This window comes from Mustela lutreola, chromosome 5 (assembly GCF_030435805.1).
Source record: "Mustela lutreola isolate mMusLut2 chromosome 5, mMusLut2.pri, whole genome shotgun sequence".
Lineage (NCBI taxonomy): Eukaryota > Metazoa > Chordata > Mammalia > Carnivora > Mustelidae > Mustela > Mustela lutreola.
In genome coordinates this window covers 121,559,736-121,584,008 of record NC_081294.1, presented here as the reverse complement: position 1 = coordinate 121,584,008, position 24,273 = coordinate 121,559,736, and the positions used below count along the sequence as shown (strand labels likewise).

The 24,273-nt window shown below is 42.3% G+C and overlaps 1 protein-coding gene across 16 annotated transcripts in view; it reads right to left on the bottom strand.

Moving 5' to 3' along the window:
* CAST (calpastatin) overlaps positions 1-24,273 on the bottom strand; it is a 112,237-nt gene that overhangs the window by 48,401 nt on the left and 39,563 nt on the right. For 14 of the 16 annotated variants that reach the window (XM_059175521.1, XM_059175523.1, XM_059175522.1 and 11 more), the window contains one exon: positions 2,310-2,369. In XM_059175521.1, coding sequence (XP_059031504.1) covers positions 2,310-2,369 — 60 coding nt within the window. Of the gene's footprint in view, positions 1-2,309; positions 2,370-21,243; positions 21,403-24,273 lie in introns of those variants that run through there. The other 2 variants (XM_059175537.1, XM_059175538.1) reach the window with 1 other exon arrangement.

Sequence of the window (24,273 nt, the reverse complement as noted above, 5' to 3'; positions counted from 1 at the left end):
CTCAGTCCTCGTAAGAATTCTATGAGACGAGTATCATCACCATCATCATCATCATCAACATTATCTACCCACTTTGTGGATGAGAAAATGAGGCCCACAGAAGTGAAATAATTCCCCACGGACTACCAGGGAGGAGCTGGGGTTTTGTGGGCACAGTCACTGTGCTGCCTTGTCTCCCCAGGACTAGCCTGCTCCTGCTAGGCACCTGCTGCGGGATAGGCCCTATCGAATACGCTTACGTGTTTGTTTCCTTACACAGCCTTGTGAAACAGGTGCTATTATCCAAACTGTACCAATAGGGAAACCAGAGCAAAGAAGAGTTTCCAAACACAGCGGCTGGTGGGAAAGGAGATCCCAAACCAGGCCATGGGGTTGCATGGCTCCTACTGTTTAGTCTTACAAGGATCGTGCCCTGAGTAGAAATGACTAGACCTTCCATCTTAAGCACAGCAATGTGACCACCAGTTCTAATGTGCCAGAGCAAGAGGGACAGAACTTAGTTCTAGACATATCACCCGCCTTTCAGAGGTAGGTAGGCTTTTATTTGAAAGGTGTAGAACAAGACAAGATTTGGTATAAGTTATTATCTTGAATTAATATCTTTTTTCTAAAAGCTGAAACTAGTTGAAGAAATCTGTTCAAGTTTACAAAAATCTTCAAGAGAAGGCTAGTGTGAATGTTATGACCCATACATCAGAAGCACATGAATCTAATTAATGAGAACAGTGTGAGTGAGATCCACCCCAAAAAAGACAGCTGATGTCAAAGGTGGTCCCGGGGTGGCCACTGGTGATATTTCATCCTCAAGATCTTAGATTTGTCCCTCTCTCTTTCCTCCCACTTTCTTCTCCCTCTTCTGCAGGACTGCCAGGAGTTCTCATGATTAATGCTTAGCAATAGTTGAAGGGTCTGTGGACACTTGCTCTAGGCAATAGGACACACTTGAAATAAGCATTGGTCCTTGGGCAGAGTCAGGGACAAAAAAGCAGGGCCAAGCAATGGGTCAAATGAGAACTACAATAATAAAGAGGAAATCCTAGATTTGTGGCTCTCCTTTTTGTACTTTTCATGGACTCTGAGTCAATGATAATTTGATTTTGGCTGATGTTTCTCCTATAGTCTTAAGACTGAGATCAGATTTTTAAAAATATCTTAAGATTAACCTTGGTCTAAGAAAGTAGTGACAATGAACAGATAAATTAAGGATCAGGTCATGTATACTCGGAAAACAAAAAATTCAGGTAAAATACTAAATAACAATTTTAGACTAAAAACTTTAAATCAAAATGAATGCTAGATAACAGAAGAGATTGAATAGTGTATTTCAAGATATTGGCAATATCCTTTAAAAACAGTTCAACGTGAGACCTGAGGATCTCTCGACAGCACGAAATTATAGCGCCAGTACCAACTTAAGGCATAGGATCCTACCAGGATAGCAAAGCAGTAAGACCGAAAAATCATGTCAGTGATTTTAAACAAGGGCAACTAAGTAACAGAGTAGATTAGCTCTTAAAACACCCAAGAATAATGGCTCATAAAAATTAGATGAGAGCATCTTGATAACATCCCTGCTTTAATTCTCCAACCCAGAATAATCTCAAGAAACAGCCTGAGACAAGCTGATGAAGGTGGAAGGTTGAGGCAGCTTCCTCTGCAGAACTAGGTTTATTCTATGCGGCCACAACACTGGATCACATTCTTTTATTGTTTCTTCTCAAATGCCAAGAAATAATTTTTAGAATAAATCTCAAATAGATCTCAAAGGTTTACCAGTAAGATGATGTCCTGCATGACTGAAATTTCACAGGGAAACTTAAGCATTCAAAATAACAGCATCTATGTGTCACTCGTCGCTTAGTGTAAACTCAGTGTAAACTTTTTCTTACATTTCATTTTAAATGGTCAGAATAACAAAACCATCTTATTAAAAAGAATTCATATTCTTCACTAGATCCACAGAAATGCACTTAGATCCTCTAATAATTTAAAAACTCCATCAAGTCTAGAACCAGGAAAAAAAATATCTCTGGATGATCTAGAATAGATGACCTATTTTCTAGATCTAGAAAATGTCTTTTCTAGATACTCTGAAACAACATAGGAGTAGACAGAGGACATTTGAAGCAAATATCAAAAGCCTAGGTGGGTTTCCAAAGACCCCTCTAATCATGAAGAAAATGTTTCCTTCTGTAACTTAAGCTTGTTCGGACACAGAACTCATTTGTTAGTCTACATGCATTTTGCTTTACAAAATAATCACTTAAGGGCAGCATTCACCCCAGCACACCCGCGAAGACTCTTCATACCTTGGCTTCTGTGGGATTCATACTGGACGACTTGCTGGTGGAGGCGGAAGAAGTTGACGCCTAGAAAGTAAAGAAGCAGAAAGTGTGATTCTAGTTCACCTACAAATACTTTGTCTTTCGGCTCCTCTTAACCATACTTGTTCTTAACTCTGCCTTGGTTTTACCTCTTCTAGAGGACTACTCCCACACAAGTCCAGTAGGTAATACTGCCTGTGGGCAAAAGCCTTTATAACCAGATCAGATGGGTTCAAATTTTGAGTGTACTACTTATTAAATAATCCTGGGCCATTTCCTGATCTTTATAGTTTCCCCTTTCTCAATTTTCTTTAGTAGAGAACCATCTTGGAAGGTTCTTACTACCTGGTACATAAATGCTCAGTAAATATTTTGATTATTGTATTACTTTTTGAAAGAACAGAGACTTGAAAACTTGACAACATTTTGTTCAAACACAAGCTCTGCCAATTACTATCTTCGTGACTTTCAGCCTTAGTTTCCCAGCTATATAAAATGAGGCCAATACCATCTCTTTTGCAAGATCTGAGATATATATTTGAGATATATATTTGAGATACATATTTGAGATAATAAAATATCTGGCATATTTGTAGGTGCTTCTTAAATTACTAATGCATTATTCCTAAGATATTATACAAGACAGAAGAGCAGGATGTAGGGCTGGAAAACAGACTGAGGAGGATCAGAATTGTCCTTTCAGTGTCACGTAAGGAGGAGAAAGTGGGAGTGGGGTTGCAAAGGGGGATGCTGCTCTATTATGGATCTCATGCAGGCTCCTCCTGGATGGCAAAAGGTGATGAACAGTAATTGAAGTTTCATGATAGACCATTCCTAGTGTGCACGGGGGCGGTGGAACTAGTCCCTGCAATCTAATCAACCGAGCAGCGGGTTATGCATATGGGCGCTTGCATGGTATGGAACACCATCCTAGACAGCAACTTGCATTACCCTGGTTAATAATAAATCCATCACTACCTTTGGGGAATTCCAGCCTAGGCTCATTTAAAACCTCCTTAATATTTGAGTCTGTTAGGTTTTAAAGCTTAGGGATTCCATCTGGCAGAAGTTGCCTTCTTAAGTAACCGGCTATCAGTAAACAGCTGCGGACCTGCCAGTAATACCCAGAGCCTGTCTCTGAAGTCTGGCCCAGAGCCATTTCAGAAGCTCAGTCCCTGGATAGGATAAGCCCAACCCGGCTGTCCCCCTAGATCCCTGAGATCACCCGCTCACTGGTATGGACCTACTGCAGCTCCTGGCCCGGGAACAAAATCACCTTCCCCACAGATCTACTGAATGTAGAACATGTTGGTGCTATTAGTAAATTACCACAATTTACAGATGAAAAACCCAAAGTTTTATTATACTGATTTTTTCCCCAAGACTTTATTTGAGAGAGAGACAGAGAGCAACAGAGACAGCGAGAGAGAGCGTGAGCAGGGAGGGGAGGGAGAAGCAGGCTTCCAATGTGGGGTTCAATCCCAGGACTCTGGGATCATGACCCCAGCCAAAGTCAGACACCCAACTGAGCCACCCAGATGCCCTGGTATATTGATATTTCAAACAAACCATATGAACTTTATTCCCAAGCACCCTAGGCACCAACTGGGCACCCCCTCCCTCACTCCACAATATACCAAACCTGGTCATTGTTGCAGGCATGGTGCTGTCTCTCTCACATTCTCTTTGGGATAAAAAGCGAGATGTACCAAGGTGAATTTTCCCATCAAATTAATGGACAAATATATGGGTATTCATTTTTCCTTGAGATGTTTTTATTTGTGAGAATTAACACACCCATTTGCTACAACCCGTTCCTTCAATGATTTCCTTCAATCATATAAAAACGAAGACCAAACACTCTACATAAAAGTGCTTTTTAGGGGCGCCTGGGTGGCTCAGATGGTTAGGCGTCTGACTCTTGGTTTCAGCTCAGGTCATGATCTCAGGGTCATGATTTCATGGGTGGTGAGATCAGCACCTCCCCCCACACAGGGGGTGTGGGAGGTCAGGCTCTGAGCTCAGCAGGGAGTCTGCTTGAGATTCTCTCCTTCTGCCCCTCCTCCCTCTCTAAAATAAATAAATCTTTTTTAAAAAGTGCATTTACTCTGCAAATCTTTAGGTAAACATTATTTCTAAATCTCTAGGTTTATCAAAACATTCCTATAGTCGGGGCACCTGGGTGGCTCAATGGGTTAAAGCCTCTGCCTTCGGCTTCGGTCATGGTCTCAGGGTCCTAGGATTGAGCCCCGCGTCAGGCTCTCTGCTGAGCAGGGAGCCTGCTTCCCTTCCTCTCTCTCCACCTGCTTCTCTGCCTACTTGTGATCTCAGTCTGTCAAATAAATACATAAAATAAAATCTTAAAAAAAAAAAAAAGAAAACAAACAAAACAACAACAACAAAAATTCCTGAAGTCACTTGGTCTTGGAGTTTCCAATTTGCCTCACTACATTATTAAGCAACAGCTGGATATGATCCTCAAAGCCTACAGACTTTCAAAGGCCCCTCTCCCCCGACCTGAGAACAGTAAAATCGACATGGGTAGCCATCAATAAGCGTGGAGAGATAATCATGGGAATGCAGCTGAAGGCCTTGGCCACACCTGTTCTCAGCACAGATCCCAACGTGGAAGGAAGTTCTAGCCCATCACAAAGCCACTAAATGCTCTGAACTGAAAGGAAAGCTACTTCATGGGATCGGGATCGGAAAGTAAGGAAAATAATCCCACCCTGTTGCGAACCCATTCAATTCCCGGCGAACCGCGGTGTGTTCCATTTTATTCTATTTACAAAGACAGTGCATTTTTACTATTTGTTATCTCTAGTGAGGGACTGAATATATTTTCATTTTAAATCTTCTGTACTATTTGAGTATCTAAACATTGGTGTGAATAACTGATAGTTAAATTTTTTGAAGTCTATCCACAAAGCTTTGAATGGAAGAACTTTACAAGATAAACCTTTGATGGGTTTTTAAACAGCTGGAGAGAGTGGTATCTCATAGAGGTTAAATGCCCTGTCACATTTTCCACAGTTCACCGGCTCCACAAGTATTTACTTATCCAGCACATGGTCTGTGCCAGGTACTATGTCAGGGGACAGTAACACAGTGGTGAAATTGCTAGACATGTTCCCGCCACTGTGGAACTTTCAGCCTCATCAGAGAGGCCATTCATAGAATAATCACTGCAATAATTACTCGTGTAAGCGCAATAAAGGAAAATCACAGACGCCCATGCAAACAGAGACCTGGCAACCAGAGTTAGTTCATGACACAGTCGGGACAGGTGATGCCGAGGATGTGATGTGGAGATTAAAGGATGAGGGGGCATCACATCACCCAGGCAAAGGCTGGGGGTTGGTGGGGAGAAGGGAGAAGGGGTGGGGAATGCCCTGAACTGGGTGTGCCTGGACTGGGACCTAGGCCACCTGACTTCTACCTCACTGATTCTCTGCTGTAGGACCCACTGCATAGGCAGTCCAGTTAATATCAAGGGGCAATTTTAAAGCACAACCATCAGTGCTGACCCATACCAAAATACTTCTGTAGGATTAGCGCTGTCCATGAGAGTGAAGTGTAGCTGTAACAGTGTCTCCCTCCCCAATGACCCAAGAAATTCTCTTCATATCCAGAGTGTTATTAGTCAATTACAAACTCAAATCAAAGTAGCTATCAGGGTAACAAAGAACAGGGAAAAAATACATTATAATCAGACTCTACCCACCCTTTCAACAATTGTGATTTTAAAAGCAATGAGCTGGGGGCTGAGTATACCCAATGAAGAGGACACAAGCTCTGCTTCCAAAGGGTTCAGAGTCCGGAAAGATAACCCGCAGCTGCTTTAGGTTACAAACGAAGTGCTCTAACAGAAGCTGGAAAAGAATCCCATGGAACAAAGCCACTGTCTGAGTTCTAAGCTTCAGGTCCACCTCAACCAAGCTTCCTGTGCTGTCGACTTGCATTAAAATAAACCAATGCTGTTAAGAGAGAGCAAATGAAACCTAGAAAAGAGTATTTAATCCTGTGCTTAATCAATATGACATTACTCAACACAATCTCTTTAAATTTGTTTAGTTGTGACAGTGAGAAATTTGGACATTTACTCCAGTAAATGATTACAGATAGGAGGAGAAGATGGTATGCTTTTAAGACCCTTGGAAAATAGAAACTCCTTTCCTTCCAAATGTCCATCAACTGATGAATGGATAACGATGTGGTGTATATATACACAATGGAATGGTTTTTTTTTTATACACAATGGAATATTACTCAGCCATCAAAAGAATGAAACCTTGCCATTTGCAATGATGTAGATGCAACTAGAGGTCTCCACAAGAGAACTAAGTCAGAGAAAGACATGACTACACCCATATGCAGAATTTAAGAAGGGACATGGATGAATAAAAGGGGCAAAAAAAAAAAGAAAGAAAGAAAGAAAGAAAGAGAAAAAGGCAAACCATAAAACAGACTCCTAACTACAGAGAACTGAGAGTTGCTAGAGGGGAGCTGGGGGGATGGATTAAACAGGTGACAGGTTTTAAGGAGGCACTTGTGATGAGCACCACCTGTTACACTGAAGTGATGAATCACTAAATCCTACTCCTGAAACCAAAATTACACTACGTATTAACTAACCGGAATTTAAATAAAAACTTTAACCAATCAAACAAAAAAGAAACGGCTTCCCTTTTTTCACATACATTTTGCAAAAGTCTCGTGAAGTCCAACCTTTCAGCTCTCTTAGCCATTCCGGACAGATTAATCTTCCTGTATAGTGCTCGTACCCACATCCAAATTAGAAACAGTGGGGGCTCCTGCCGCCCACTGCATCATACAGGAATCCTTTCTCTTGCTTCCAAAGACCCTGTGCTCCAATCCCTCCCCAGCTCCCAACGCAGAACAGCAGTGCCAGCCTGCCAGCCAGCCAGCCGTCCCCTTCCCGGAGCACACCTCCCTCACGGCTCCCTATTTCATTCACACACGTGCTGCTGGTTGGTGTGTTTCTCTTTGCAAACTACCCCGGCCCTATGTACCCTTCCTTTCAGGTATATCTCGCTAGCTCCCAGCCCCAGCATCAGAGCCTCCGGCATTACAACCACTGCCAGCAGTCCCCATGGGCATCTTCCGAGTCCATTCCAGCACCTTCTAGGGTCAGGCAACCGCGTCACTGCCGCAGGAACTGCTCCTCCCCTAGAGGGCGCCCCTTGGGAAGAACAGATGTCGGGTACACTCATCGGCCAACCCCACTCTTACCCATGGCACCATTCTGTCCATGGCTTAGCCTTGATTCTGAAGGGTGTCTAGTGAGGACCGAGCTCAACCACCGTGTGGTGCTGGATGTGACCACAGGAGGTTGAGCTCACCCACACGCCCTGCTGAATGGGCCCGACTGGACCAGTTAAAGGATCTCTTAGGAGGGTCTGGGTCCTCGAGGATTTGCTCATCCATTCTGCTGCCATTGAACCTGGCTGATGGAAAAAAAATTACTTCCTCAGCTCCTCAGCTACCTACCACAAAAACAGAGTCCACTCCCTTGCCTGGGGGTGCCGGAAGTCTCAGTTCTCTGCCAGTGCTGCCAGCTGGCTTGAGGGAGGGAGTGTGCCTTACCTTCCCTCCTGTCCTTCGACCTCACCTTGCTCTGTGGGACAACCAGCCAGCCCGCCAGCAGATGAGTCAGCGAGTGCTCCTGAGCCCAACCCATCTTCCTGTCCCCGCCCCGCACAGGCACCATCCCCAGGTCCTCCCACCCACAGTACGAATCACCCTTCCCACATCCGGCCGCCTCTGCTATGGAGCCTTCCCAGAACACCTGCCACATGTCCGCACATGCCTCTTCCAACCGCCGACGGGTTGACGGTTCCCTTTTCAATCCCTGACCATCCTCTCCCTCGTGGTTGCTGTGCCAGAGCAACTCCGTGCTCTCTCCCACCCTCTGAATCCGCTTCCTTCTGGAAGCCCCTTCTGATTCCTCCATTCTTCTATTTCAACCTCAGTCATGGGCCCTCTGCCTTCTCTCACACTGTTGCTCCCTCAGAAAGCTGATTCTTCCCAGGACTTTACCACTCATTATGTGAACAATTTTCTATTCTTTTCAAGCAGCCCTACTTTATCACCAAACTACTTTATTTAGCCCGAAAATGAGGACGTCAAGAAAGACCGCTGTGGGTTTAACTCCCTGCTCCAGCACTTATTAACCCACGTTAACCTCCTGTGGCCTCCATTCCCGCAGCTCTAAAATGGGAGTAAAACCACCTGCATCTGGTGTTGCTGTAAGGGCCACATGACCTAATGCAGGGAAGGCATCTGGCCCTGAATCACCTGGGGTCAGGCCCAGGGCTGCTTCCAGTCCTCATCACCATTCTGTCCTTGTCACTTCTACTGCCACCCACACTCCTGCTCTGGTCATACCTCCCACACCCGGATTCCATCAAGGCCCTCTAATAGTTTCCATGCCTTGTTCTCCTACCCCCTGACCTACCCCATTCTCTAGCTTCCATCTCTTTCTGTGGCTGCCTACTTTATCTGAAAAAAAAAAAAAAAAAAAAAAATGTGTACCATATTCTCACTGTGATGAAATAGGAAGCTCTCAACAGCTTCGCACTATATCTGAGATAAAGTCCAATGTCTTTGACCTGAACTTCAGACTCTTAATTTGGCCTGCTTACTCCACTAGTTCTCTCACTGTGACCCATGCCACGCCTTCCCTCCAGCTAGGACAGTGTCCTTCCTGTCTCACAGGCAGCATAACTCACTGCTTAAGAGCATGAGGGGGGCTCTGGGCTCGAGAACGCCTGGTGGAATTTCAGCTGACTGTGAATTCATGTGCAACCTCAAGTAAGTTACTGTGCCTCGGTGTCCTCATCTGTGATAGGGGAATAGTAATAATTCTCACCCCATATGGGTTAAGAATAAGCAAGTTAATGTACATGAACTGGTAATAACATTGTTTGGCAAGCGGTAAGCAATGGGCAAACGCTAGTTAGTATTACTACCACCATCACGCTCCCTTCCTTCTCTGGGCCTCTCATCTATTGCCACTGCCTAGGAAGGCTTTTCCCTGCTTGACTCCACATGTCCATACCCTCAAAGACTGAGCTCAAGATACAACACAAGAATCTGCTTTAGCTCACATTACTTTCTCAACCCCTATATATGTTTGTACTTCTCATTTGGACGCTTAGTCACATGCTGTGTTAGAGGAGGTTCCTGAGCTCACTTCTAAGCATATGTCACTTGTTATCAGTGAAGCTAAAATCATGAGACAGCGGTCATTTCTGCTCCCCACAGTGTCTACCACAGTGCTGAGTACATAGTAGGAGAGAGGAGCTAAAAAGTCACTGTTGAGGGGCACCTGGCTGGCTCAGTCAGAAGATCACGCAACTCTTGATCTCAGGTTATGAGTTTGAGCCCCACGCTGGAGGTAGAGGTTACTTAAATACAACTTAAAAAAAAACACGGTTGATTCTAACCTTTGTTTCTGTTTTCTACTCATCAATTAAAGTCTCATTTGAACAAAGATACTGGTTTTGTTTTCAAAGATTTACTTGAGAGAAAGAGAGTGAACTTCAGCATGCACCAGGGAGAAGCAGAAGGGAAGAATATCAAGCCAATTCTCTGCTGAGCCCAACAGGAGGCTCAATCTCAGGACCCTTAGGTCATGACCTGAGTCAAAATCAAGAGCAGGACATAGCTGACTGAGTCACCCTGGAGCCCAAAAGATACTATTTAATAGCCTCTTTTTTTTTTTTTTTTTTAAAGCTAGAATCAGGAACATAGTTAATACATTGGAAAACTTAAGTTTCAGTCTTCTGGTTTCTCAGTGACCCTGATTCCACAAGCAATCCCACTAAACCTAAGCATCTGGTTTCCCATAATGGGAATACCATGTACCCTACAGAGTTATCGTGAGGGTCAAGTTAGACACCAAATATTAGGGCAATTTGGACAAAATACAAAATAGATACTAAACATTTTCTAAATTAAATGATTTTTAACTTTTAAAACTGCTTCTGCTAGATGTACTTGAGAAAACCAAATCATTTGTTACTAAACCAGACATAATACGCTTATTTAATAACACATCTCAAAATAACAAAAGAAAGACAATGATAGATTTTTTTTAATACGGAAGTTCTTTCCTCACAGAACTTATAAGACAGACCTGAATGTGAACTCCACGAGGTCAAGAGCCATGCCTGTCTCAGTTGCTGCACATCCCCAGAGCCTGGCAACGGCAGTTGCCTAGCAAGTATTTGTTAAATATATTATGAATTTGTGCATGAGTAAACACAAAGAGTATTATCTAATGGCTCAAAATCAATCTTGCATAAGTTTTTCTCAATCATCAGAAATTTTATTCAAAGCACAAGTCAGAAAACTGATTAGAAAAACATAATTTAAACAGCTAGTCATTTCCATCACCACTGTTTTCCAAAGGGAGTTGCACAAGTTAAAAAAGCACATATAGAGGGGTTCCTGGGTGGCTCAGTGGGCTAAGCCTCTGTCTTCAGCTCAGGTCATGATCTCAGGGTCCTGGGATCAAGCCCCACATCGAGCCCCGCTTCGGGGGGGGGGGGGTCTCTGCTCAGCAGGGAGCCTGATTCCCCCTCTCCCTCTGCCATTTTGCCTACTTGTACTCTCTCTCTGTCAAATAAGTAAAATCTTTAAAAAATAAAAAAATAAATAAAAAGCACATAGAGACACAAAAACATCCCTAAGCCACTTCCTGCACAACACCTGGAGCAAACAATGGGCAGAAGAGGGGTTTCTGAGAAAACATGGACATTCTTCAAAGACACCATTCATGGATGCAGGTTTACGTTTTTCTTTCTGTAACGACCAATTATTCACTTCAGGAAGTGAATATTCCGAGGTTTAAGTTTGTCTATTGTTTGCATGCTGTCACACCATGACATACATTCTTCCAAAGCCTTTAATTATTTAGCATAATAATGATGTTCCTAAGGAGGCTTCCAATGCAGTCACCTAACAAAGAGGGTGTGTAATCATTTCACAAAACATGATTCCAATGACAGGTAAGCAATGACTCATCTAGGAATGAAGTGGAGCCCTCTTTGGGGGAGAACAGGCAGATCTACTTTGCGCCAGAAGACCTACTTAAGACACCGATTTACACCCCAGCCTCGACATAACGGAGATAATAAGGTTGACTGTGATAAGATCTTAAGTATGTGATATTACAAGAGATAAGAAGAGGGAGAGCACTTCTGAGACAGGTGTTGGAAGATGGTTAGGAAAGCCTTCACAGGAGAGAATGAAACTATTATTTACTGTAGTGTCATCAACAGGTAGGTGGGGACCACAGAATCTCCCATGTTCCAGAAAGGGAGACAGGTGTTTTCCGTATCTGATTTCAGCTATCTTCAAGAAATCCTAGGAGGTAACCTTATTATCTGCATTTTATAAATGACAAAACTAAGGTTCAGAGAAGTTAGGTAACTTATCAAAGATTTCACAGTTAAGAAGCAGCAGGGCTTGGATTTGAGTACGGATATGACAGTGATGCCCATGAACTTTGCTATAACGAGTGGACTCCCCTTTGTCCAAAAATTAAAATATTTGGATTTTTTTAAAAAAGAGAGAGTGAGGTGCCTGGGTGGTTCAGTGGGATAAAGCATCTGCCTTCCGCTTAGGTCATGAACCCAGGGGCCTGGGATCGAGCCCCGCATTGGGAGGGGCTTTCCCCTCTCTCTCTGCCTGCCTCTCTGCCTACTTGTGATCTCTCTCTCTGTCAAATAAATGAATAAAATCTTAAAAAAAAATTTTTTTAAAAAGAGAGAGAAAGAGGCCGAGACAGGACAGTCATCCCAGGCAAGCAAAACAGCTTGAGCAAGACTCAGAGTTGGGAAGAGATACTCAGTCCTAAGTGTAGCAGACGAAATGAAGGAAAGTGGTGCAAAAGGAGGCAGCCTGAACACCACCTGCGGGAAACAGGGGATTCCATCTCAACGTTTGTGAAATATATTAAAAGGGACACATACACTTAAGATAAAAATAGAAGTCTCAGCTCCTCTTGCTCTGGGAAGTGGAGAGCACATAAAGTTTTGGCCTCTGATGCAACATGTGGGCAAACCTCAAAATAAACATCCACACGTTGCCTGGCACCGCAACAGCCAGGGCTCATCCCTGAGCTAAATCCAGGCCAGAAATTACAGAAGTTTTGGCCACACCCTGTGAGCGTCTGAATATAAACTCTGACACTGGGCCACCCCAAGCAGCTGGAAAAAAAAATCCACAAAATGCATGAAGTTGAACTTCCGGTACAAGGCAATTTTCACTCCTTTGCACACTCCAGTTTTCCAGTGTGTTTGGTTTTGTTTTGTTTTTTGTAATGATAATTATTTTGTGAGCAAAGGAAAGGGCAAACCATAGAGCCCTGTTCAGCCATCGAAAAGTAGTAGAAAGGTGTTTTTTTTTCTGAAGATGTGTTCATGCTTCTAGGGATCCTGGCTGCTTTTCTTGATGCATGAAATAATTCCAACTGTGTCTGACTTTGCCCAAGATAAAGCAGAGAGGTTAGACCTGGAAAAGACAGCCCAGTTTCTTCTTCTTCTTCTTCTTTTTTTTTTTTTTTAAGATTTTATTTATTTATTTGACAGAGAGAGAGAGAGAGATCACAAGTAAGCAGAGAGGCAGGCAGGGTGGGGGAGGGGTGGGAAGTAGGCTCCCTGCTGAGCAGGGAGCCCCATGTGATGCTGGATCCCAGGACCCTGAGATCCTGACCTGACCTTAACCCACTGAGCCACCCAGGCACCCCCCCCCCCCATTTTCTTCTTCTTATCCCACCCTAGGAAAGGTAGTCTGGGCAGGATTTTCATAAAACCGCGAGTCAAGCAATTTCAGCATAATACAAGATCCGTAATAACAATGAGGAAAATTGACTAGTCTTGTCAAGCTGTGTGACCTTGAGTTTTAACCCCTGTGGAACACGGTTCCCTCATCAGTAAGCCATCAGGCTTGAGAAATCTATACTTCAGCAATGCTGATATTCTATGCTGTAATGACGTGAAGCTTATTAAATAATGTACCCAATGAGAGATGTTCAAATGGGAAATAGGGGCGTTTAGCCTCTGGAGTCCCACACACCTGGCGTCTAATTCCAGCTGTGTAACTTCGGCAAGCTGCTCAACTTTTCCAAACATGAGTTTTTAATTTGTTAAATGGGTATAAAAACAGTAAGGGTTAAATGAGGGTATGTTTATAAAGTGCTTGGCTCCTAGCACAAGGTAAATCAATTCAAATCACTGATTTTTTAAAAATTATGTTAATACCAATAGCCTCAAAAGTTTCTAGTTCTTCAGTCTCACCATGGTAGAAGCATGTTCTGTGGTGACCACTGCCTTGAGAAGTTAAGCACAAATGTTATTTACCTTTCTTAAGGAAAAAAGGGTACTATTATTTGACATTATGAAATTTTCTTTGGATTCAATCTATGTTCTAGATCTACATTCCATGCAATATGGGAACAGGAATCTTGGTAGCAGGAGCACAGATTTGTTTTACAAATCCTAAAAGATTATGTGGTAATTAATGCATATATGATTACTGATGGGGTGATTATTATATATAAAAAAATACTCTAAGCTCTGCTGAACAATTGTCTCAGAGCCTTTCAGCTTGGCTTCCATTGGGTTTTCAAGTTCATTCCTTCGCTGTAGACCTAGTGGAGAGTGAGGGGACATGAGAACTTCTGCTAAGTCCTTGTGCTATAAAACCAACTTCCAACCTCAATCTCTACAAGGATGACAGACTCTAACAGGAAACGAGAGGGAGTTTATGAAGAACCAGTCATGTGGGAACTGAGATATGGGCCTGTTATGGACCATCAAGCTTCCCACTGATGCATGTTCTTAATAAGAAGCCTTCAAAATAAGAATTGTAACAAAGTCGCCTTGTCCTAGCTGATTTTCAAATGACCAAAATGAAAATGTAACTTGACAATAAATGTCATTCCAGAAACCGTATAAGCAAAACAAATTCACAAATGTCTGCAGACGGCAAGTTTAATCTTTTCCAATATTAAAGAGGTGGTTTTGTTTAGTGGTTAGGAGAATGGCTCTGTAGGCAAACTCCTGAGTTGCAATGCCAGCTCTGCTATCAGTTGTGTGAATTTGAGCAAATTCCTTAACTGCTCTGCACTCAGTTGCCTTGTCTATAAAACAGGAATAGTAATAACAGTGCCTTTCACTGCATTTTCCGACTTTGCCCTAGGAAAAAAAAAATGCCATGAAATACAAGAATGGATTTTAAAGTAAGATTCTTTTGAAACTGATGTAAATTGATCATTTGAGTTGATGAACATTGCTGCTTGCCTAAGTAAAAAGTTCTGTATTTCCTCCATGAGAAGGGACTTCTCAGTTATATTCTAATCTGCCATTTAAAAATTTCATATTCAAAAATGGCTAAGTTATCCCTTCTCTGTTGCCTACTTAAACATCTAAAGAAACCCTGTCAACAAAACTATTATTTTTTAATTCCAGTGTACAATACTCTCTTTCACACAAGCAGGAAATCTCAGCCATCAGAGAATTCCAACCGTATTAAGATATTGAGTATAACAATAGAGAACACAATATCGATTTCTAGCGCTTTTTTGAATTTAGATACACATTCATCTCTCAGTTATTTAAACTTCCTAGGTATAAACTACTGAGAGGAAGATTTTATAAGACCAGCCTACTGAAAAGAACATTAGAATCAAATAAAACCTTGCTATCTGTGTGACCCAGGGTAAATTAATCTCTCTGAGCCTTAGTCTTCTCATTTATAAATAGGTCCTCATACCCTCTTACCTAGTTGCAAAATATGCAAGCAACTCTTTAAAAATTTTTAAAATTTATTCTTTTTAGTAATCCCTATACCCAATGTGGGGCTCAAACTCATGATCCCAAATCAAGAGTCACGTGGTCTTCCGACTGGGACAGGAGGTGTCCCACAAAATCTGTAACTCTTAAGAGGATGAAATGAAATCCTATGTAAGTTACTTAACACAGTAGTTATTTGATAAATTAATAAATGGTTGGTTTCTTTCTGTTTATTTTTAAATATATGGATCCTCGAGATACATACATGCTACTGGACCTAAACCCTCCCCCAGATGATTCTAGAATTATTTTCAGATTATCAGCACTAGCTAGAATGTTCTTTGTTAAGCTTTTACTTATTTCCCATTGACTGTCCCTCCACTTTGAATAGCAAAGCCTTCAGTTTGCTCACCTATAGGAGAATGTGGAGAAGTTATACATACACAGAGGAGATGCGGTTTATCACCAGTTCAATTGGAAATCAATTGGGGTATTGTACAAAGATTTTAATTGCAAATATGTACATCACTGTTCATCACATTCAATCTTTGGAAATATCTGAAGAAGTATACAAATATGACTGTCAGAAGGACAAAAGAAGGAAATAATTCTTATTTGCAAGGCTAGGAATCCTATCTCACCACAAGAACATTATTTGGGAATAATTCAGTACCAATCACTGCAATAATTAAAAGATTCTTGAAGGCAACAGAAGCCTCAAACTCAATAGCCAAAAGAAGTTAACCTTCCCTTTTGGATCTCTGAATATTCTGCAAGGGGGTACAATGTTTCTTAGTGACATAGACACTTTATGGCTAAAATCCCATACAATGATTAATTACTTGACTGATTGATGTAAAAGTCAAGTTTACAGTAAGGTATCATATGGATGATAATTGAGGGGTTTTTTGGTTTTGTTTTTTGTTTTAAAGTCTTTATGCAGACATATTATTTCATTTCTCTTCCACCTAGGAGTGGAATTATTGGATCACATGGTAAATTTACATTTATTTTTTAAAAAATTAACCTATATTATTTGTTTCAGGGTCACAGGTCTGTGATTCATCAGTCTTACACAATTCACAGCACTCGCCATAGTGATAATTTAGTCTTATAACACTGCTAGGGACAAGCAATCACTAATTTGAACTGATCAAACTTTATGCAAAATAAACAGGAACATGCAAAAATTGAAACGTTTTGTACTAAAAATGTGCATAATGTTTGCTGGCAATCAGTTATGTCAGACCACTGGGTAATGTAACTTGCCAAGCTTTAACACCTTAGCTCAGTGTTTCCAGGCAGTGTTGGGGTGGGGGATGGGAGATAGTAAACACTCAGTAGCCTGTGAAAGGGAAAGGGTGGGAGGAAGAGGGAGGAAGGCCTGCAGACTGAAAAGCTTTATGCCTCTCAGGGGATTCTGAAACTCCTTGATATTGAGAGGAGCACTGCTTTAAATAGTTTAAAACAAGATGGTCTTACAGTAGGTCAGAGAAATAACCAACTGTTTTCTACCACCTATAATCCACTGGCATTTTTCCTGGTGGCAAACTTTGTTCCTTCGTCCTTTCATTGGGTCAGAAGGAACCAAAGAGACTACATAAGATACTAGGACAGATCACAGAATTATTTTGCAAAAATACTTCCCAAGCAGTTTTTAAAAGAAGATTTTTGGTGTTGATAATGCCAGCCCAAGTTAATGAAGAGTGTAGACGTTCCGTAAAAAGACAGCCCTACAATACCTCAAGGATACCTGTCCTCTCCAATCCGTGTATTCTAAAACCCAGGGCTACTTGATCCTTGTGATTATGCCTATATCACCTTCCTCTCTAAGACAAGAGTTTACAGCAGACAACACCAATCCCAGTACTGCTGTAGGCAGGTCTTCTGGACCAATAGGAAAACTCATAATACTGCACACATCCAGTATGCAGCTCGTAAGTAGATATACACATTTTTTTTTGTACACACACACACACACACACACACACATACTTAAACATACATACTAAAAGAATCCAATTTTCAAATGACTAAGTGAATTTTTAGAAAACAGTATTTGTCTACCTTTGTAGACTGGGGTCTAAAATTCAAACGAAAATATGTGCTAGATGATGTCAAGGAATCTGTCTAGTCAGTATGAAGAGAGTGTAATGGGCTTTGTGACCAAGTAGAATACACATTCCTCATCTAAATGCTTTCAAACATTTAAAATACATCATGCATGCCTAAAAATATTAGTCCAAATTCTGATGGAAGAAGCCCGGAAGAAATACTGGATAAATTTTGACATAAAAAAATTAAAGACAGAGATAAATAAAGAGAGTGAATATAAAAGAGAAGTTAAGACTCCTGGAAAATAAAAATCGTGGCCACCAGTTTCAATTTCCTGCTGTAAACCAAGCCCTTTGATACATAAATAAATAAAATATCATGAAAAGATGCCCGTGTCAAAGCATGCAAAGTACTGTTACATATTGGTATGAGAATATTTACATTCCAGGATTCTGATGATGACTAGCTATAGGAATGGAGTTATAGCAAAATATTTTATTTGCCATGCTGGATATAAACACAATTTTCTATCTTTATGATAAGGAGGAAATATAAAAAACACGTGTAGCTGAAAAATGTACAAATAATTCTACTTCCCGCTCCTTCCTCTGGCCACCCTCTTAGTATAGGTAATAAAGAAATCCTATGCCACAGACCGAGACCCTGGTTACTCTGCAGGCACAGGGATCTCCGACCTCTCCACTAACAGCTCTGTTCAGTCCAGCTCCCAGGGCTCTGAGGTCTGGTCTAGGTCTTCATACTTCTATCACTTGTGTGGGGGACCTCAACCCAGCACAGAATCCAGAGAGTTTACAGAATCCAAAGCTGGCCTCCATCTCCTACAGCAATTTTGAGTGAATTGGAATTGGTCTAGGCCCCTGCTTGTGAAGGTCATGAACACCAACCAGGCATCATGAGGAAACCTCAGTAAGATTCAGAAGTCTGAGCTCCCAGTAAGATTCAGAAGTCTGAGCTCCCATGCACAGCTAGAATGTTTAATAAATTCACTGAGACTGTACTGCCTTGCTAACGTCATATTTCTACATATTTCTCTTTGTAGCTTCTTTTTCATTATATTTTACAATGCTCTCATTTTGGAAACTAGACGAATCTGGAATGTATGTCTTAGCACCAATGTGTCTGACTTTATAACAGGAACATATTTAATTCTATAGTTTTTCTGATATACTGAATCATCTGCATATTAGGAAAGTACAATGGTTGTCACAAACAATCGCACTTCATATTTTCTATGTAAATAGCCTTTAAAATAAAAACGTTAGGGGCACCTGGATGGCTCAGCAGGTTAAGCCTCTGCCTTCGGCCCAGGTCATAATCTCAGGGTCCTGGGATCGAGCCCTGCATCGGGCTCTCTGCTCAGCAGGAAGCCTGCTTCCCCCTCTTTCTCTGCCTGCCTCTCTGCCTACTTGTGATGTCTCTCTCTGTGTGTCAGATAATAAAAAATCTTATAAAAATATAAAAACGTTAGGGCTATCTATGTGGCTTTGTTGTTTGAGTAGGTTGAACATCTGTCTTTGGTTTGGTCACCACTGAGCATCTGCCTTGGGCTTTGGTCATGATTCCAGGTTCTTGGGATTGAGCTCCTTATCCCAGTGGCAGGCCACCTGCTTAGCAGAGAGCCTGCTTCTCCCTCTCATCTGCTCCCCAATAGCCCCCCAACCAAGAGCATAAATAAAATCCTTAAAAAAAAATGTTATCTACTCAGTGTTTCTCAACAGGGTACTTCCTGGCATTTGGGCTGACAGTTCTTAAGTATGAAGGACTGTCTCTTTCCCAGTGAATGCTAGGGCATCACCAAAAACACGCTCGTGTATTTTAATATACCTTTTAATAGGGTGCTACCTCCCCTGGTTAAGAACAAGTGAGCTAAACTATATTTATGGAAAGCCATAATTGCTCAAACCCATTATTTCTGATTTCTAAGGGTACTTTACAACATCTCTTAAGACATGCTAACTTCTGAACAAGACCATATACTTTGGTCCATTGGTCTATATACCACTGGAAATCTGTTAATCCTACTGTTAGCAAAGTGATGTTGTTGTCCTAGTGCCCTCCTACCTACATTAGGCAGTAATAATAAATCATCAGAAAGTAACTATAATTGGTTTCAGAACAAGAAGAGATCAGCATAATCTGTAGGGTGGTCACAGTTATTGCTACATTTAGTGAAAACTACTATGTCCTAGTGGTTAGCTGAGTACTTCACATTACGTGATGATAATGCAGCCATGAGGTCGAAACTCTTATTATACCCATTTTACAGATTAAGAAAGTAAGAGCCTGACCTCTTACCTACCACACTGCATTGTTTCTCAGGACATATTTAACAGCTCCCTATAAAGTATTTTCCCAGGACATGAAAAGTTATCACATAGTAAAGTTTCATTTGGTTACATAGTCTCAATTAGCTCTGTTACTTCTGTTCTTAGAATGCCAGCTTCTTGCTATACTGTATCCCTTGAATACAGGATCCATATATTTGTTTCCCCACAGCATCTACCAAGGTTATTTCCACATAGTAAGTGCTCAATATATATTTCTTGAATTGAAAAATAAGACTGGTTTTATCAAGTGAAAAAAAGATCAAGAGGAACCCTTCTTTGATCAATTCTGAGAACAATCAAGGAACTAAATTCACCACCAGTACTATATAACCAACCCTTCTCATGCACTAGGAATCTTTTTTAAAGGCATGTGAACTGAGCCACAGCTAACATTTATACTTGAATGGGCTGTTTCATAAACACTGTCGTGCAGTCTGCAAAGCTCACTTTTGTATAATCGATACCAAGGGTCCTTGCTGTGCATACGTGGATTCCCACTCCACCCTGATTGCTATTGGCCACTTTCTCCATTAGTCAGCAGATGTAGCCTTTCCAGCTTCAGCATGATTTGGCTGAATGTCACTACTTTAATACTACACTGTCTTCTAGAATCCCGACATCACTCCCTTCCCACCACATTCCCAGCAACAAATACCCTTTTAAATACTGAAAAATCAGTGTGCAAAAGCTGAATTCACTGCCCACAAACAGAACATCAGGAAGACACACTGGATAGCTACTCACTAGAAAACAGTTTCCCCCTTTGAACAGCGGGTGCCACTCCTTACTGACCTCTGCAATGCAGAGGTTTTCACTCAACAACACACCTCATACAGCAGAAACTTTCCTGAGTAGCTGACTGAGCATTCTGGTTCCTCCGATGTATAGGTGGATTACTAGAAGACTAGTCAGAGAACTGAAGGTCTTGCCCCTTAAGGAAGCTTCTCCTAAACTCTGCCTGGTTTTCTCAAGCTGTAAAATAGGAATAAAGAATTTGCCTCTTGCCTGTTCCTGAGGAACACTGGGACCCTGTTAGTGCAGCCGAGATTGTTAAAATCTCTGTGAAAACACCTTGCATTCTTGAAAGACAAAGTACCTCTCAGGGATGTTATCTGACCACAGTCTCGGGTTGTGTTCAAGGAAATAGAACCAAAACATGTTACAACATATACGACACCACACCCAGTATGTATCAGGTACGTGGAAAGGTTATACAGAGTGAGCTCACTCTCTAAAACGGAGGTCAGCACAGTATTGAGGGCAGGGCAGGGCTGGGGGGCGGGGGTTGGGGGGAGCTTGGTAGGTCCTAACCTTAAAAATGCCAAACCAAATAGAGCTGCTGCTTTTCTTCTTTGCTGTTTTTTCCAGGTCACACAAATCCCTGGTTTTGTAACCCAACCGCGCGCGTCCGGTCACCAGATACATTACAGCTTTAAAGCCAGCACAGTGTTACCGTCCGGGAGGAAGGGGGGAGAGAGGGAGGGAGAGGTTTACAAGTAACACAATATAACTTAGAGCCCATTTGGAAAGAAATGCATCTTCGGGGTCAAGAGACTAACTAGTAAGAACGCAGGTCCAAGCCGGGAAGCCAGACGCAGGGTGCGAATGTGCGCCGCGCAGGGCCGGGCGCGAAGGGGGCGGCTCAGACGGCTCGCCCGGGAAGGGAGGCCAGCGGCCGAAATCAGTACTCACTCTGCGTCCCACTCCCCGGGCCCAGAGACTTCCGCTGGGTTTTCAGGCGGTTTGCATTCCTGGCTGGGCTCAGCCCCCGCGGTTTCTGCTTAGAGCCTCAGCCCGCAGAGAGCAAGGGGCGGGGCGGTCCCGGGACGCGACGCACGCCGCTCCCCGCCCTCCTCTCACCGCGGCGCCGCCGGGGAGCTCCGCGCGGGTCTGCGAAGGGAGGCGTCTGCGGAGGGAGGCGTCCGCTCTGCCCACTCGTCTCGGGCAGGCCTCCCGGAAGCCGGCTCACTTATTAATAAGGCCGCCTGGGATACGGGCGGCGCGCAGGGCGCACAGCCCCTGCTGATGGCAGAGTTCTCCCGCGCCCGGGCTGTCACCCGGTGACTCCACCAGAATTAAGGGAGGCAAGAGGGGCACTCTTACAAATATATGGCTCCAAATATCTCTTTTTTTAAAACTATAAAACAAATTAAGAATGACCATCAGCAGGGATTCATCCTGCTGATCATCTCAAATAGTATAATGCACCTCGAAGAGTATAATGGATCTTTTAAAGAGCAGTTTAACGGAGTCAAACTCCTACTAAATTATAGCACATAATATATTATTGTGATTAAAACGATCAAAAAAAATTAGAAAAATGGATTTTAAACCAAGGAATAAAATAAGGATTCACAGGTCCGTACTACTATATAAATTCATGAATGAATGAATGAATGAATGAAAAGGCTCTAGAAGAATGCCAATTAATTAAATACAGAATGATCGTGTTCATAGAAAAGAGTTATGAAATTTTAAAAGAAATATGGAAAGTCAACTCTTCCCAAGGCTGCAAACTAGTCACAATAAAAACTCTGGACACTGTGCCCAGGGTGTGTCTGGAGGAGGTGGTGGTCAGTGACTGGGGAGCAGAGACCTCAGGCCTAGCTAGTGACAGCTGAGCAATGACTCAGTGCTGCAGCCAGCCAAGGCTGAGGTGACACCAGCTGGCATGAAAAAGGCAGAGAGCTCCTCTGCACAGCTTTGTACTCCACTTCCTCTGCAAGGTGTTCCTCACAGTCTCCTCATTAGTTTTCATTTTTTGTTTTCTGTTAAGTAAAGCTGTTGAAGTAAGACCCTTTCTAATATTTTATAATTCCTTGAACAGAAGACCTTGTCCTTAAAATTATTCTCCCATGAAAATACAGCTTAAAAAATTCCCCTTTTTAGGGGCGTCTGGGTGGCTCTGTTAGTTAAGCCTCTGCCTTCAGCTCAGGTCATGATCCCAGGGTCTGGAACTGAGCCCCATATTGGGCTCCCTGCTCAGTGGGGACCTGCTTCTCCCTCTGCCTCTGTCCCCCTCCCCTCCGGGGCTTGTGCTCTTTCATTCCACAAGCTCTCTCTCTCTCTCTAAAATATATAAAGCTTTTTAAAAATTTTCTTTTATATCGTTAGTATTTTCTTTCCTTTTTTTTTTTTTTTTTTTTTTTTAACGAAACTTCAGCTTGCTTGGGTTCCACTGACATTCACTTCCTCCTATGACAAACAGCACATCATGCCTTATTTGAGCCACACCCCAATGGGATAAGTCCCAGGTACCACAGCCCCTAGCATTAGGTAGCACATCTCCCTCAGTAAAGGTGAGTGATCCTGTGTTCCTGAAGAGTACAGATGAGTAATTACATGTTACGAAATAAAATTTTCAATCTTATCCTGCGGTTCATGTAGAACCTTCCTTTTCTTACACAGGAAGAGGAACTTTATTACTTCTTGATGTGCTTTGGCTGCCCCAGTCCTAGAGGTTCATCCTTTCTTCCAGTGTGGTCCTCAGGTCATCTGTATCTGAAACACCTAGGGGTAGGTATATAAAGTCCTGGGCCTTACCCTACCCTCTTGAATCAGCATTCTTGGCTTGGAACCTGAGAATCTGTATTCAAACCAGTTTCTCTAATCACCGTTGAGGTAATCTAAAGGACAGGTAGTCTAAATGACCCACCATCAAGAACAGTTCAGCATCCTTGCCACTGAACCTGTGCTTGCCAGGCCAGCAGGATCAGCAGGAACGAGGAGCTCATTAGAAAAGCAGAGTCAAAAAAAGAAAAGAAACGAAAAGAAAAGCAGAATCGCAGGGGCACCTGGGTGGCTCAGTGGGTTAGAGCCTCTGCCTTCGGCTCAAGTCATGATCCCAGAGTCCTGGGATCGGGTCTCGCATTGGGCTCTCCGCTCTGCAGGGAGCCTGCTTCCTCCTCTCTCTCTGCCTGCCTCTCTGCCTTCTTATGATCTCTGTCTGTCAAATACATAAATAAAATCTTAAAAAAAAAAAAAAAAAAAGCAGAATCCCAGTCTCACTGCAGGCTTCTTGAGTCAGAATCCTCATTTTAATAAAACCTCACTGAGTCAATGTGAATATTAAAATATGAGACGTACTGCTCTGAATCTTGTTTTCCAAACATTGGTTACTTGTGCATTGCCTGTCATATTTGTAATAGGTTATAAATGTATTACGTTTACTTAATATTTTAAAGATTTATTTATTTATTTATTTGATGGACAGAGGTTACAAGTAGGTGGAGAGGCAAGCAGAGAGAGAGAGGAGGAAGCAGGCTCCCTGCCAAGCAGAGAGCCCGATGTGGGGCTTGATTCCAGGACTCTGGGATCATGACCTGAGCCGAAGGCAGAGGCTTTAACCCACTGAGCCACCCAGGTACCCCTACTTAATATTTTAAAAAATAGATTTACTTTTTAACTTTTTAACTTAATTTACTTTTTACTTTTTAAACTTTTTAACTTAAGCAAAGCTATCCTTGGGATCATGAATCTGAAGTGTTATTTTATTTTTCAGCACATTAAAATATATATGCAATTATTAAAATAAAAATGCTTGCCTAATTAACACAGAGTCATCCCCCAAACCACACCTGGTACTGGGGGTGAGGCTGACATTGACCGCGGGAACACACACAGTTTATCCTGCCTCTCACTCATCTTATGGATGAGAATATTGGCACCTGAAAGCAGAGCTATTTATGCCAACACAGCTATTTATGGCAAAACCAGGAGCAA